Here is a 14,180-nt window from a genome sequence, read left to right as displayed (position 1 = left end):
ACCGTCAACACAGCGCACCCTAACCACCCCATTCCCGTTATTACCCCGGGGAGGGAGGAGAGACTCGATATTGTCAAGGTTAGAAAATATGATACTGAGGGAGAGAAACAGAAAGGTAGAGAAGCTTTTCAGTTGTCTCGTGTGCTTGCTCACAGCTGATCTGTATTTGTGCTCTCAAATTGTCACGGATTATATATATATATATATATATATATATATATATATATATATATATATATATATATATATATATATATATATATATAATTACATAAAATAATTTCACGTGCTCTGGTGAGCATTCAACTGGTGCTGATGGTTCTTGTTACCGTTCTTATTTGTTTTTAAGTGTTGTGTGTTGCTAGTTGTTTTGGTTTACGTCGTTGTTTGACTCGATACTTACAGAAAAAAAATATTTTTTCACCCTCGGCTAATCCCAACTAAATAGGTTATATACACTAGTCTACACGTGGCCCCTCTCGCTTTTAACGTAAGGCTTTAATTTCGTCACAGCCTGACTGAGGTAGTGGGGACCCTCCCCCTCCTTCACCCCTCTCACAACACTGAACCCACAATTACTTTACCAGGCGCCACGACCCCCCTCCCACGCTTCTCAGGACCCATCCAGTGACAGCCACGACCCCCCTACCACGTTTCTCAGGGCCCCCTCTCCAACGATTCCCCGACCCCTCCTCCCACGCCTCCTATGACCCCCTTTTTCCATGCCTTCCAACATCTCCTCCCACGCCTCTTAGGGACTGCTCCCACGCCCCGAGACCCCCCTCCCACCTTTCCATAAACAAAGGTCGACAGTAAATCAGTCGACACAAACATGCAGAGGGACGTGTAAGGATTTATGAACTCATCGTTGCACAAGCACTTACAAGGCCATACATTTTACAAACATCTCAAGAGACCTGGGAGTGATATCAGTTCTCAGGTTCAATGAGCACAACAATGTTATTATCACAGCTGAGAGAAAAACGATAGGCTGGACAACTAGAACCTACAAAACAAGAGAGGCAAAGCCAATGATAATACTCTTCATTTCCCTCGTTCTCTTTAGGTTGGAATATTGTTGTGTATTAAAGGAATGGTCCCAAATCTGCACACAGAAATCACTCCCTACGAAAGTAAAAGACTGGGCAGGCGATGCAAAATGCCCCCAATAAAAAGTAGGGGCGCCATTGGTACACTAAGGGAAAACACCATAAGTGTCCGGGGTCCAAGACTGTTCAACAGCCTCCCATCAAGCATTAGGGGAATTGCCAATAAACCCCTGGCTGCCTTCAAGAGAGAGCTGGACAGATACCTAAAGTCAGTGCCGGATCAGTCGGGCTGTGGCTCGTACGTTGGACTGCGTGCGGCCAGCAGTAACAGCCTACTTGATCAGGCCCTGATCCATAGGGAGGCCTGGTCATGGACCGGGCCGCTGGGGCGTTGATCCCCGGAATAACCTCCAGGTATCCAAACTTTCAGCCCATCTTCAAAATATCTACCGAGGTATTAAAAATATAGAAATATTCGATATTTTGGGTCACACGAGAATTTTTTTTCTCCTAGGTTAGGTAAACTAAGCTCTTCAATATTAGGTAATTTTAAACAAAGTTAATAAGAGTCGATTAGGTTGCTAAGGTTGACGCAAAATTATAAATTGACTTACCCAAAATGTGCATAACTTTACTTAGCTTATCCTAAAACGGAAATCAAATGTTCAAGACATTTTCTTGAGTCTCAAGTTAAGGCTGAGGGAGGGGGGGGGGGCTTAGTGTTGGTCACTGAAGCTGTGTAGCAACTTTGAATGACGTCCCTCAATGAGTATATATTGTATATTTATCCAGCTGGGAACGATTATGCATGTATTCATGCAATCCTCCTATCAGTTACTAGCCAGATCCTGGAGTGCTTAACTAGATCCTTGCAAGCGGCGCACACACATCAGAAGAGACTCAATAAATTGATACGGTTCAGTGACTCTGCTTGGCAATTTGTTCTATTCCTGCTGATCTTTTGTTAGACCTGTGCTGCCTTGTATCTGTTGGGATCAAACGTCAAATACAAGACGAACGTCAAATACACGAAGAACGTCAAATACACGAAGAACGTCACATACACGACGAAGCGAGCACACAAACAATGGATGAATAAACAAAATACAAAAAAAAATAGAGTATACAAATAGAGCATACCAAGGATAACTGAGCCAAATTAAACTAAATACAACTGCCTGTATGCTGTCAGAGAATAAATTCTAGGAAATAATGAGAATACATGTTGAAAAGTAGAACGAGCTGATTAAATCAGAAGAGTAGGTGAAAAACTAGAATATATTTAAAAGGGAAGTGTGTGACAAAGCCAGCATGATGAAAAGTGCTTGTCTTCAGTGTATGGTGATCCGAGTCATTAGCAGCTCCACGTCGAATTAGTTCAGCGACCAGAAACAGAGTGACGATTTGTTATAGAAATACATACATTATAATTACTATAAACGACAATTCTCAACATATACCATGAAAAAAAAAAGATATTTCTCTTAAACTGAAGCTGGTTCCATCGCCCACACCCAGGTTCATTGTTAGAAACGCCGGGCATGGAGACACAAGCCAGACCAGACCGCCCCGACCCGAGGCGACACTGAAGAATTGTTGGCCGCTGTGCCTAGCATCCTTCCTGCCTCGGGTGCCAAGCCGTCATTTCTCAGTCACACCCCCCGACCTCACGTCAGCGCCTCACGTTTGAACGTTATTATTTTAACATGTGCAAGAGCTTCTAGTACGCGTCATCTGCACAGCACACTCAATTCCCAGCAACGCGGAAGGACGTCGTGAGAAGTGGGAAAAAAAAACATAAATCGAGATACCTTCCCCAACCCCCCCCCTCGGGAAAGTTGCCAAGTGACCAATATTCCCACTTATTCTTTACGAACATCCACAACTGTCACTGCTAGACTTCCACAGCTAAGACCACCACGCACTAACACACACACAGCTGAGAGATGTGCGCCAGGAGTCGCTACTAATGAAAAGTGATGATGAAATTTAGAATAGTTAAACCTTGTGTGTGTACCACTGGCGGCACCGGCAAGTCTGACAGGTGGTGCTGGGGGGGGGGGGGTAGAGGCACCAGCCACCTCATTGTTTCTTGATCCTTGCGTTTCACACTGAAATTTATTGAGAGGAATGAAAAGATGGTTTTTTATGCTTTTTCAGTGAAAAACCATAAAAAATTGTTCTCGCCCGCCAGTGAAAATCTAATGGAAAGAAGTAATATTCGTTGTATATGACAATGTACATTGGAGGACAAAAAAAGGGGGAGGGGAATCGTAGTGAGGTAGCAAAGTAGGCAAGATTCTCAGGGCCAAGCTTGGTTACCCGAGCATGTGTCCTCGAGTGCTTTGAACCCTCCTTCACCCGCCTGTCACTAGCGAACGTACACACTATCACACGTACACATTACTGCACGTACACACTGCTGCACGCACACACCCAAGAAATGGAGCTCGACCACCAGACGTGTTTACACTACGAATAACTCAAATTTTACACAGCATTCAGGGGCGAGACTATATATTACAATTTCCACATGAGACCAATGTGTAAGCCTAACATTTTTTACACTAGTACTGTGCAAGCTTAAAACATGTTTAGACGAAGTTTTAAGCATGTGATAAGACTTGAGAAAAAATCCGGTTTACTTGGCTGCATTGTAAGAAAATCGGGAACCAGTATAGGCCACACATCCAACTAAAATGTTTTAATCTCTCTTCATTTTATTCCGAACCACACAATATTCAACCTGGTCAATCCTGATGATTGAGCAGCTCAAAACACAAGCGCCTCAAAAACACTACAAGGCAAATGAACATACGTTAAAAAAACAAACTGAATTCACTTAAATTTGTCACTGAGTAAAACAAGCAAACGCAGCTCATATGGCAGCGCTGAGACGGCACCTTAAACTTGACCTTCGCCTCAGCCTTGCTAATCGACTGCACCCAAAACAAAGATGAGTACTCTATACACAACCGAATATTTTAACGTAATACTGCACAGAATATCGTGGGTAAAGCGCGGATGACTGTGTTTTGAGTTTTTATGTGCATTTTTTTTTTAAGATCTTTAAGTAACTCAGAGCACGTAAGTAATGTACACATCACACTGACCTATTTTTTTTTTTTTTAGATCATACACTGTACTGCATTTATGACGTTATTAATTGTTGTTTACAAGTTAAAAGTGGCGTGCAAAGACCGTAGAGTTCAACACTCATCTCACCTGTCATAAAATCGTCTGTGAGATCGACGGGCGTGCAGAACCCTGAATCGACGAGGCCGCGGGTGAGGTCAGACGCCCACTCCCCGCCCGCAGTTTCCGCGCCCACGGAGCACCCGGAGTCCCTGGAGAGCCCCACAGTGTAGAGGAGCGAGGAGGTGGAGCCCGCCTGCTGTAGCGACTGCTGCTGCTGGACGGGCATTATGGACCTCGGGGTGAGGGGATCGGCCCTCGCCAGGTCCAGGGAAGTGGTGAGGGAGGCGCCCATGCCAACGTGTTGGTGCGCCATGGGCGGTGCGGGCGTGGCGGCAATAGCACCCATAGAGGTAGATAACGCCCGTGGGCGTGGGTGGACGTGGACGGCCCCACCGGCAATCCTAGCCGGGCGGCTGGTGCCCAGGTAGTCCGGCAGGTTGACACTGCTAGCCACAGACAGTCCCCGTCTGCTGCGTGCCGCCCGCAGTTTCGGAGAGCCGCCCGCAGTTCCTCTGGTGGGCGTGCGGGCGAGCAGGGAAGGCGGTAGGCCAGGAGCCACAAATTCTGCCTGAGGAGGCGCCATAGCCGCTGCCCTGGGGTTACAGCATGGACCAGCACACCGACCACCACTACCCCACACCAACTGTTGTGGCTGCTGCTGCTGCTGTGGCTGCTGCTGCTGTGGCTGCTGCTGCTGTGGCTGCTGCTGCTGTTGTGGCTGCTGCTGCTGTTGTGGTTGTGGCTGTTGCTGTGGCTGTGGTTGTTGCTGTTGCTGCTGCTGTTGTTGTTGCTGCTGTTGTTGCTGCTGCTGCTGTTGTTGTTGGTGTAACTGTTGTTGTTGCTGCTGCTGCTGTTGGTGTAACTGCTGCTGCTGATGTTGGTGTAACTGTTGTTGATGTTGCTGCTGTGACTGTTGGTGTGACTGTTGCTGTTGTTGTGGCTGTTGCTGCAAAAGCACAACAGCACTTCTGCTGCTACTGCTACTGTTGTTGCTGTTGCTGACCCCCAACATACTCACATCCCTCACACTTTGCACACTTCTGGCACTTTGATTCTGACCACTTCTTGTTGCACTCTGGCTCTGTACACTTCTGGACGCACTCTGAGTCTGTACATTCCTGCCTGCACTCTGAATACTTCTCGCTCCACTCTGGTTCTGAACACTCTGTACGTTTCTCACACTTTGTACATTGACTGATTTGACACTACTGCAGCTGACATTGCCGCACATGCACCAGGGTCGAGCCTGTGCTGCTCTGGAGGGCCTGGCCCCAACCACCTGCTGGTGCTGCTGCGGCTGCGGCTGCTGCGGCAGCTGCAACTGGGCCATAGGCCTCGCCGCACCTGAAGTGGCCACCATGGCGGTGGGGGAAGGGGTCACAACGGCCCTGGACCTGGCCCTGACGGCCGAGACATACCCCGGGTGGATCATGAGAATAGGCTGCGAGCCCTTGGGAGGATAGATGTGCGCTGGAAGGTCATACTCCACTGACGTCTCCACTTGCAACGGCGAAAAGTAATCCTTTTGGGGGTCGATGTGCGGTTTCCGCGAAGGCGAGGCATGTGGAGTCATGCTCGGGTATGATCCACGACACACACTAGACACCATCTTTACTGTGGCCGCCACTACCAACACTTCATGGAACACCACAGACACCACATGGGAGATCACTCAGCGGCTCGAGAAACGTGCTCTCTCTTTGATGCGCAAACCCTGACTGATCCCAGCAGATGGGCCGCAACAGAACATGGGTGCGTGCGCACTAACTCTCACGCCTTCCGAGAATCAATATTTTTCTTACTTTACTATTTATCTCTAATATAGCAAATATTTTAACCAACAGTCACACCATAGATATCAAATATGAAAACGTATTTTCAGTTACCCTTATTTTAAATGAATTAGTTGCGCCAAGACTGTGAGAATAAGGCGTGGTGTGTGACAAAGGAAGCATAGCAGCTGCGTCAAGCTGGGCATGCGGGCGGTCATTGGGGCATAAAGATCACAAAGAAATCACCAGCCACCCTCCCACAAAGAAAATATCCTTAGTTTGGAACCTAGCACTTCGGCGCATTCCAGTGAGGCCGAGGGTAGTAGTTCTGCCCTTGGCTGGTTGAGACACATCCCAAGAAGTGGCTGTCTTGAAGTAAACAAGGGCGGACACGCCGTTTCTCGCTCCTTTTTGGTCATGTTGGTTCTGATTGCGCCAGCTGGAGTTCCCTCCCCCTTTTTTTTCCCCTTGTCTATCTTGCGCTAAGCAGACGGAGGATCGAACCTCCACTACTCCTTGATGTCCCACACGAATTCAGCGCTTTAATTAAGAAAAAAAAACTGTCAGAAGTAGTTGAACTTGAAGCCTCGTGTCAGACATGAGGTTCTCTCATCCTGACCTCCAGAACCCACTATTAGGCAGCATTACCTGCCGCTGCTTGATTTTTCTGGGTATTTTAAAGGATCACACTGGAGCAGCTTTATAAAGCCAGTTTTTGTATGCACTCAGCGCAATGGCTGGATAAGCGTGGAAATCAACCCAGACGGAGCCAAGGCAAACTTGGATAGTTTTTCCTGCTGATCTCATTGGTCATGAACTCTACGTTAAAGGGAAAGTTTTAAAGGGTCGATGTGTGTTTGGGTTTACCTTACCGTCGCGTCAGTGTCAACTGTGAATGAATATTATCAGCTCCTGGCACTTCAGCACCACATATAATTATGATGTAAATATTTATTTTAGCTGCTTGGATTTCATAGTAAATATAATTTGTTAAATTTGTTAAATAAGTGTGTGTGTGTGTGTGTGTGTGTGTGTGTGTGTGTGTGTGTGTGTGTGTGTGTGTGTGTGTGTGTGTGTGTGCGTGTGCGTGTGGGGAGGCAACAAGTGTGTTATCTGAACTCGAGATATCGAGAAGTACTCACCTACTTGTGTTTGCAAGGGTTGTTTTATAGCTCCTGGCTCCATCTCTCTTATCGATCGCTTTTGCTGATTTCTACTCCGGGGTCCGATAAGGGTGGATATAATTCCGTGTATATAGGCCGAAATGAGTATATATCCCAGAGGTGTATAATCAAGCCAAGCGCTAAACCCAAGAGGGTCATACAGCACTGCAAGGATGTGCTGAATGGGGAACATGCGGAGGCATTACCTGAAGGTTACCTGGAGTCGCTTTCAGAGGTCACTGACCCGCGACCCGGTACCAGGCCAGGCCTCCTGGTTGATCAAACTGTTAGTGGCCTCCCCCCGCAGCCCAACGTATGCACTACAGCCAGGCTGATCAGGAACTAATTTTTGGAATGTGTTAAGTTCCCTTTTGAAGACAGCTACGAGCTAGTAGGTAATCCTCCCTTAACAATGCAGGAAGGGCGTTGAAGAGTCGTGGTCCCTTTACACTTAATGAATTTTCTCTCAGTGTACTTATCGATCCCGTTTGTCATTGGAGGTATCCTGCACCGGCTCTTAAGTTCATGTGTAGCTAATTCAGAGTACAGGTTGGGGACTTTTTAGCTGTCTTCAAGAGGAAACTCGACAGATTCCTCAAAACAGCTCCTGATCAGCCGAGTTGTGGTGCATACGTTGAATTGCGGGCAGCTGGCACTAACTGCTTGATCGATCAGGCCAGCAACCAGGAGGCCTGATCTGGGACCGGTCCGCGGGGGCTGTGACCTCCGGAAGCGACTCCAGGTAGGCGCTATAAGTTTTCTTTATGCCTTATTGCCAGTGAAGGGATCTTAATCCGGGAGAGAGGAGTTTCTTTTCCCTTAGATCGATACTCATTGCCTCTCATTCCCAAGGCACTATGACCCCTTACGGATTTAGCGCTTCCCCATGGAATAATAATACACCATTTAGGTGGCCAAGTATAAACCAGAAGCGGTGAGTACCTTTTAGAAGCTGCCTGCCTGCCTGCTTCCAGTCTCACTCTGATTTATGAGCTTTGCTCTAAGTGCCGCAGGAACCCAATGGCTCAAAGAAATGAATCAATATCCTTTATCAAAGTGGCAGGCAGTGCACATGACTAGTTGGATGGTTTATTAGGTTTAAAGCCTATTGACTACACGAGGGTCATTAAGGCTGCATGTGGCTTGTCCACCACCAGCCAAGGGTACTTTAATAGCCAATATAAAATTAAACTGAAAGTGTGTGTATATATATATATATATATATATATATATATATATATATATATATATATATATATATATATATATATATATATATATATATATATTATTGCGTGCGGGTGTGGGTGTATAATATAAGATATGCGTTTATCAGCATACATACGCTGCTGATCTCAATACGTACACATCAGAAGAGAAACAGTCTTCAGAATATATACAGAAACGAAACTCGTCTAGTTTCTACTCTGCTTGCTTCACTACTACTCTATGTGAACACCCTGAGAACACGTACACATTTCGATGAGAACATCATGAGAACGTGTTCAACAGCCAACACTACACAATTCAATAAGAATACCGTGAGAACCCGCTGAACAGCCACACTGTACACAATTCGATAAGAACACCATGAGAACACTTCCAACAAGCACCACTGTACACAATTCGCATCTATGATTTATACCCTCTATGAAATTTTAATCTGGCATCGATTATAAATGGGAAATGTCTACTGGTGTCTGGTGTAGTGGTGATGGTGGGAGGGAGGGGGACGCAGGGGATGGCGGGCGAGGATGGTAGTGGAACTGGAGGAGAGGGGGGGAAGGGTGACGACAGAAAAGGATGGCGGAGGAGCAGGCAGGGACAGCGGAGAGGAGAGTGGAGTAATAGGAGGGAAGAAGGAGGGGAAAGGGAGGGTGAAGTGGTGAACGGGTCCAGTCCTCGTGGTGAGCTCTCCCGGTCGGGTGAATGGTGCACTCCGGCGAAACATGAAACTTAACTGCGATTACCGTCAATAATTAATTTCCAGGCGGGTGGAGCAATGGCCTTTGTTCTTTGTGATGTAAGCGAAGGCACGGATACCGTAAGCGGCCCGCTAATTAACCTCGGGGAGCCCCATGCGCTAGTCTCCTATCCACGCTGAATTATATATGAAACACTCCAGTGGGCGCTGAGAGCGCCCGTCTGCAGGTGGCAACCCGATAGCAGTATAATAGGTATAATCGACAGCCCCCGTGGTTTATATCCAATATTTGGATGCAGTGTATTTAAACAGAGAGGTATACATCTCTTGTGTGCACACACCGAAGGGTGTAGTCTCTCAGAGTATTATACACCGAATGGGGGTTTATCTCAGTGTGCATACACCAATAGGTGTATATTTCAGTGTATATACACCGAGATACGTATCTCTCAGTTCATATACAGTGTTAGTATACTGTTATCCTTATGTTAGTGTGAAACATTCTTTATTGCTGGCGTACAGGTGTGTAAGCCAGCCCGTACAGGTGTGTAAACCAGCTTTGACGACCCCTCGTGCCGTCTTTAGATGTTAAACCTAACAAACCTTGCCCAGTACTTCTTTACGAATCTTAAACTTCAGACATAGTCATGTTGGTTAAGATGAATATTGATAAAACTGAAGTGTATTGGTGTCAGTCTCTGCTGACGAACATCCTCCTTTGTAACTCTCACTATAACTCTCACTATAACTCTCACTATAACTATATCTCTCAGTATAAGAACTTCTAGATTTTTGTCTAATACAGTTGAACAGAATAGTTGCTTGCTAACGAGTTTTTTTTACTATGTTATTCGATTTTCTCTTGATCTGTGTTGCATTGATCTGTGTTGCACTGATCTGTGTTACATTGATCTGTGTTGCATTGGTCTGTGTTACATTCATCTGTATTTCACTAACAAGTGATGCATTGATCTCAGTAGAATTAATCCATGTTGCATTGTTATATGTTGCGTTAATCTATGTTGCATTGATGTGTTGCAATAACCTGCGTTGAATTGATCTGTGCTGCATTGATCTACGTCTTGCATTAACCTGTTATATTGATCTACGTTGTAATTATGCCAGTTGAACACGGTGTAGTGTTCGTTGTTGCTTAAATCTGTGTTGCAATTGCTCAATGGTGCGTGTCCTGCGATTTGTAGGTAGCGTGCGGCCTATAAATGTTCCCACTGCGATCCTCTTGATATCTTGCATATAAAACGCATCAACAAAGTGCCACTGATGTGTGGCACCGAGTAACTCTCCCCGCTGTTAGTCTCCACTTATACTCTACACCGCATAGCTTCTTGTTTTCAGCCACTTATTTTTGGTGACTTGAAAGGTTGTGCTGAGTGTGTTGTCAGAGTGTAAGCCACGTATTTATACGGATCCATTCGTCAGGGCCAAGGCTGTTGGTCGATACGTGGCCGGAGGTAGAATGACGGTGGTGGCTGCGGGGTCTGGTCGATGGTTGTAAATGTGATGGTTGACGAGGCATTTCATGTCCCGGACACTGAAGAGTGTGAGTGTGTGTGTGTGAGTGTGAGTGTGTGAGTGTGTGTGAGTGTGTGTGTGTGTGTGTGTGAGTGTGTGTGTGTGTGTGTGTGTGTGTGTGTGTGTGTGTGTGTGTGTGTGTGTGTGTGTGTGTGTGTGTGTGTGTGTGTGTGTGTGTGTGTGTGTGTGTGTGTGTGTGTGTAAGGGGGTTTGTCCGTCAGGAAAACTTTTGAAAAGTTTCTTCTGAAGCTGATCATGGTCGGTTCCGAGGAACTTTTGACTCTTCGGACGTAGCTTTCTGGTGGCTTGCCGGTCCACCCGGTGAAAATTATATATACCACTATAACATTATTACATAACATTATAAATCATTATATAACGCTTTAAGACCACAGGAACACTTTTTTTTCGTTTCCTCTGATATGTGCAAAGTGGAAAGTGTCGGTGTATGTGTGTACTTACTTTTCGAGGCTATCCTAGGTAATTTACACATATGTTACTATGTATGATAATTTCTGTAACTGTATTTATGTGTACCTGTACCTAAATAAACTTAAATAACAAAAAAGGCACAATACCGTGACTGGAACAATACACGAATAACCCGCACATGGAAGAGAGGAGCTTACGACCATGAACTCCGTTGTACTTACCGAAGTGTACGTGCTGAGATCGATCCTCAGTTTGTCAGATTTAAGATCCACCGACCATACGGAAAATTTGTCACGCTCGTATCTGTTAAGAGAAAATTTAGGATACTTGTTCAGAATATCTTTCATGTCGCTTTCATTGATGAAATTCCTTGACACTTCATATTTCTCTAGAAACAGAAATTGCGTGCAAATAATATTATTCAGTTTAACAGGTAGCAAGAGTATGATTAGTCTCTCGACACGAGGGTCATTAACACCGCAGTCCACCTACAGACTGTCATTAATCTCAACAGAGGGATTAAAGAAACCTATCATTGCATATATGCTGAGATATACTCTTGACGGATATGCAGTGTGAGATATATTACTAGAAGTATATACACTGTGAGACACATTTCGGCGTATATATATATATATATATATATATATATATATATATATATATATATATATATATATATATATATATATATATATATATATATATACAAAGAAGTTCACACTTCTCGGTGTATATATAGTGGGAAGTACTTAATTCTCGGCTTATATAGTCTGTGAGATACATACATATCGGGGTATATATCTTGTAAGAGTATCAACCCTTGGTCTCACCTCTTAAATTAATATCGGAAGGTGTTATTGGTTCCTTGCCTCTTGAAGCAGTGGGTACTATATCTAATCTTAAAGCTGTGTATAGAGTTAACCTCCGTCACCATCTCATTTACTTCGTTCCACTCCCTTACCTCACGAAGGTTAAAGCTATATATCCAATGCCCTCTCATTTTGTATCTGATTTCAGATTTTACTTATCTCACTAGGCTGTTTCTCGCGTTTCCATCTGTCTTTATCTGCCTCGTTAAATCCTGTGAGTATCCAGTATATCGTAAATCATATCTCGTAGTTCTCTCGTTGAAAGTCGTAAAGTCTTTCCTTGAAGTTCAGGTCTCTCACCTTCGGGAGTAGTCGTGTAGCAAACTTTTAAATTCTTTATTGGGGTCCTGGAAGGCAGATGTATGAGAGAGAGAGAGAGAGAGAGAGAGAGAGAGAGAGAGAGAGAGAGAGAGAGAGAGAGAGGAAGATGAGAGGAGGGAAAGATGGGAGGAGGATGGCGAGGGTTGGAGGGGAGAGGGAACGTTGAAAGAATTCTTCCGCAACTGTTTGGAAATATACACCTCAACTCCACCCGCTTTTACTTGTGTGTTATTTACTGTCTTGGTGGTTCCCCCTCTCTCCAACAACCCGTCTTTATATACCAGCTGAGGGCACGCATTCTCTCTCTCTCTCTCTCTCTCTCTCTCTCTCTCTCTCTCTCTCTCTCTCTCTCTCTCTCTCTCTCTCTCTCTCTCTCTCTCTCTCTCTCTCTCTCTCTCTCTCTCTCTCTCTCTCTCTCTCTCTCTCTCTCTCTCTCTCTCTCTCTCTCTTTCTCAACACTACCTTCCTCCGTCCCTGTACCAATATACCGCTTTAAGTAGCCGTTGATGTTGCCATCGGCTATTACCCCCAACACCCGAAGGCAAACACGATGAGCTCACGGCCCAGCCCATACAAGATGGTTACCCGGGCCTGAAGCAGGCGTGGTTGGTGCGGCTACCCAGCCACGGCAGGAAATAACGTTAGCCAGCTCAACTGCTGTCACTAGACCGCCCACGGACCGCCCACGACCACTTACTATGTTTACAGCTGGCGGTTTCGTCCGTGGAGCTGCTATAGTGGGTTCATTTACTTACCTGTTCCACACCCCTTCCACACTTTCTCCCGCTCCCACACTCCCCCCACCCCTCACTTTTACTCTTCCCCACACTCTTTCACTCCAACACTCTCCTGCTCATTCTCACCCATCTCTCCTTCACCTTATCGGCATTGTATACCATTCATGTACATCTCTCCTTCACTCACCCTCTCTCTCTCTCTCTCTCTCTCTCTCTCTCTCTCTCTCTCTCTCTCTCTCTCTCTCTCTCTCTCTCTCTCTCTCTCTCTCTCTCTCTCTCTCTTTCCCTTATCTACGTTTGAGATAACCCAGACTCCAGACTTGTTTACATATAGAGCTGAGTTCGGAGGTCAAGAGTTTCTTTTCACGATCAGCTGATTTAAGACAACGTGGATTTGTGACATTCTCACTGACTTGCCGAAGACTCCTGGCTCAGGCTGAGGGATTTCATTGCCTAATGCTCCAGGTATATCCTGCGTAATGAAATGTGAGAGGGTGACATGGTTAGCTTCAGTTCCCACTGTGTGACTGCCATATACAGTAGGATAGAACCATACTATTTATATAGCCAATTTAATCTGATATCTCCCGAGAAGCTAAAACGTTGTGTAGTTTTAAAAATAAGTTAGATAAATACATGAGTAGTTGCGGTTGAGTGTGAGTTGGACCTGGCTAGACAAAAGATGCTAAGCCAATGATGATCCTTTTTATATCACTTATTCTCTCTAGGCTGGAATACTGCTGTATATTAACATCCCCATTCAAGGCAGGTGAAATTGCAGAGCTAGAGAATGTACAGAGATCCTTTACGTATAAGTTCAATCAAACACCTTAACTACTGGGAGCGCCTGGAAGCACTTGACCTGTACTCACTGGAGCGCAGGCGAGAGAGATATATCATAATCTACACCTGGAAGATTCTGGAAGGACTGGTCCCTAATATGCACACAGCAATCACTCCATACGAAAGCAAAAGACTTGGCAGGCGATGTAACATACCCTCAGTGAATAGTAGGGGCGTCACTGGTACACTAAGAGAAAACACAATAAGTGTCCGGGGCCCAAGACTGCTCAACAGCCTCCCACCAGCAATAAGGGGCATTACGGGAAGACCCCTGGTTGTCTTCAAGAGGGAGCTGGACAGATACCTAAAGACGATGCCGGATCAGCTGGGCTGTGG

The 14,180-nt window shown here is 45.5% G+C and overlaps 1 protein-coding gene across 2 annotated transcripts in view; it reads right to left on the bottom strand.

Annotated features, from left to right (window-relative positions):
* The window catches only part of LOC128692111 (uncharacterized), a 50,409-nt gene extending 44,447 nt beyond the window's left edge, over window positions 1-5,962 (bottom strand). For both annotated transcript variants that reach the window (XM_053781110.2, XM_053781111.2), the window contains exon 1: window positions 4,275-5,962. In XM_053781110.2, the coding sequence (XP_053637085.2) occupies window positions 4,275-5,856 (1,582 nt within the window). In that variant the 5' untranslated portion in view covers window positions 5,857-5,962. The remainder of the gene's footprint in view (window positions 1-4,274) is intronic.
* Window positions 5,963-14,180: the final 8,218 nt, after the last annotated feature.

This window comes from Cherax quadricarinatus, chromosome 15, assembly GCF_038502225.1.
Source record: "Cherax quadricarinatus isolate ZL_2023a chromosome 15, ASM3850222v1, whole genome shotgun sequence".
In the NCBI taxonomy this organism is placed as follows: domain Eukaryota; kingdom Metazoa; phylum Arthropoda; class Malacostraca; order Decapoda; family Parastacidae; genus Cherax; species Cherax quadricarinatus.
The sequence above is the reverse complement of the archived record's forward strand: the minus strand, read 5'-3'. Positions and strand labels throughout refer to the sequence as shown.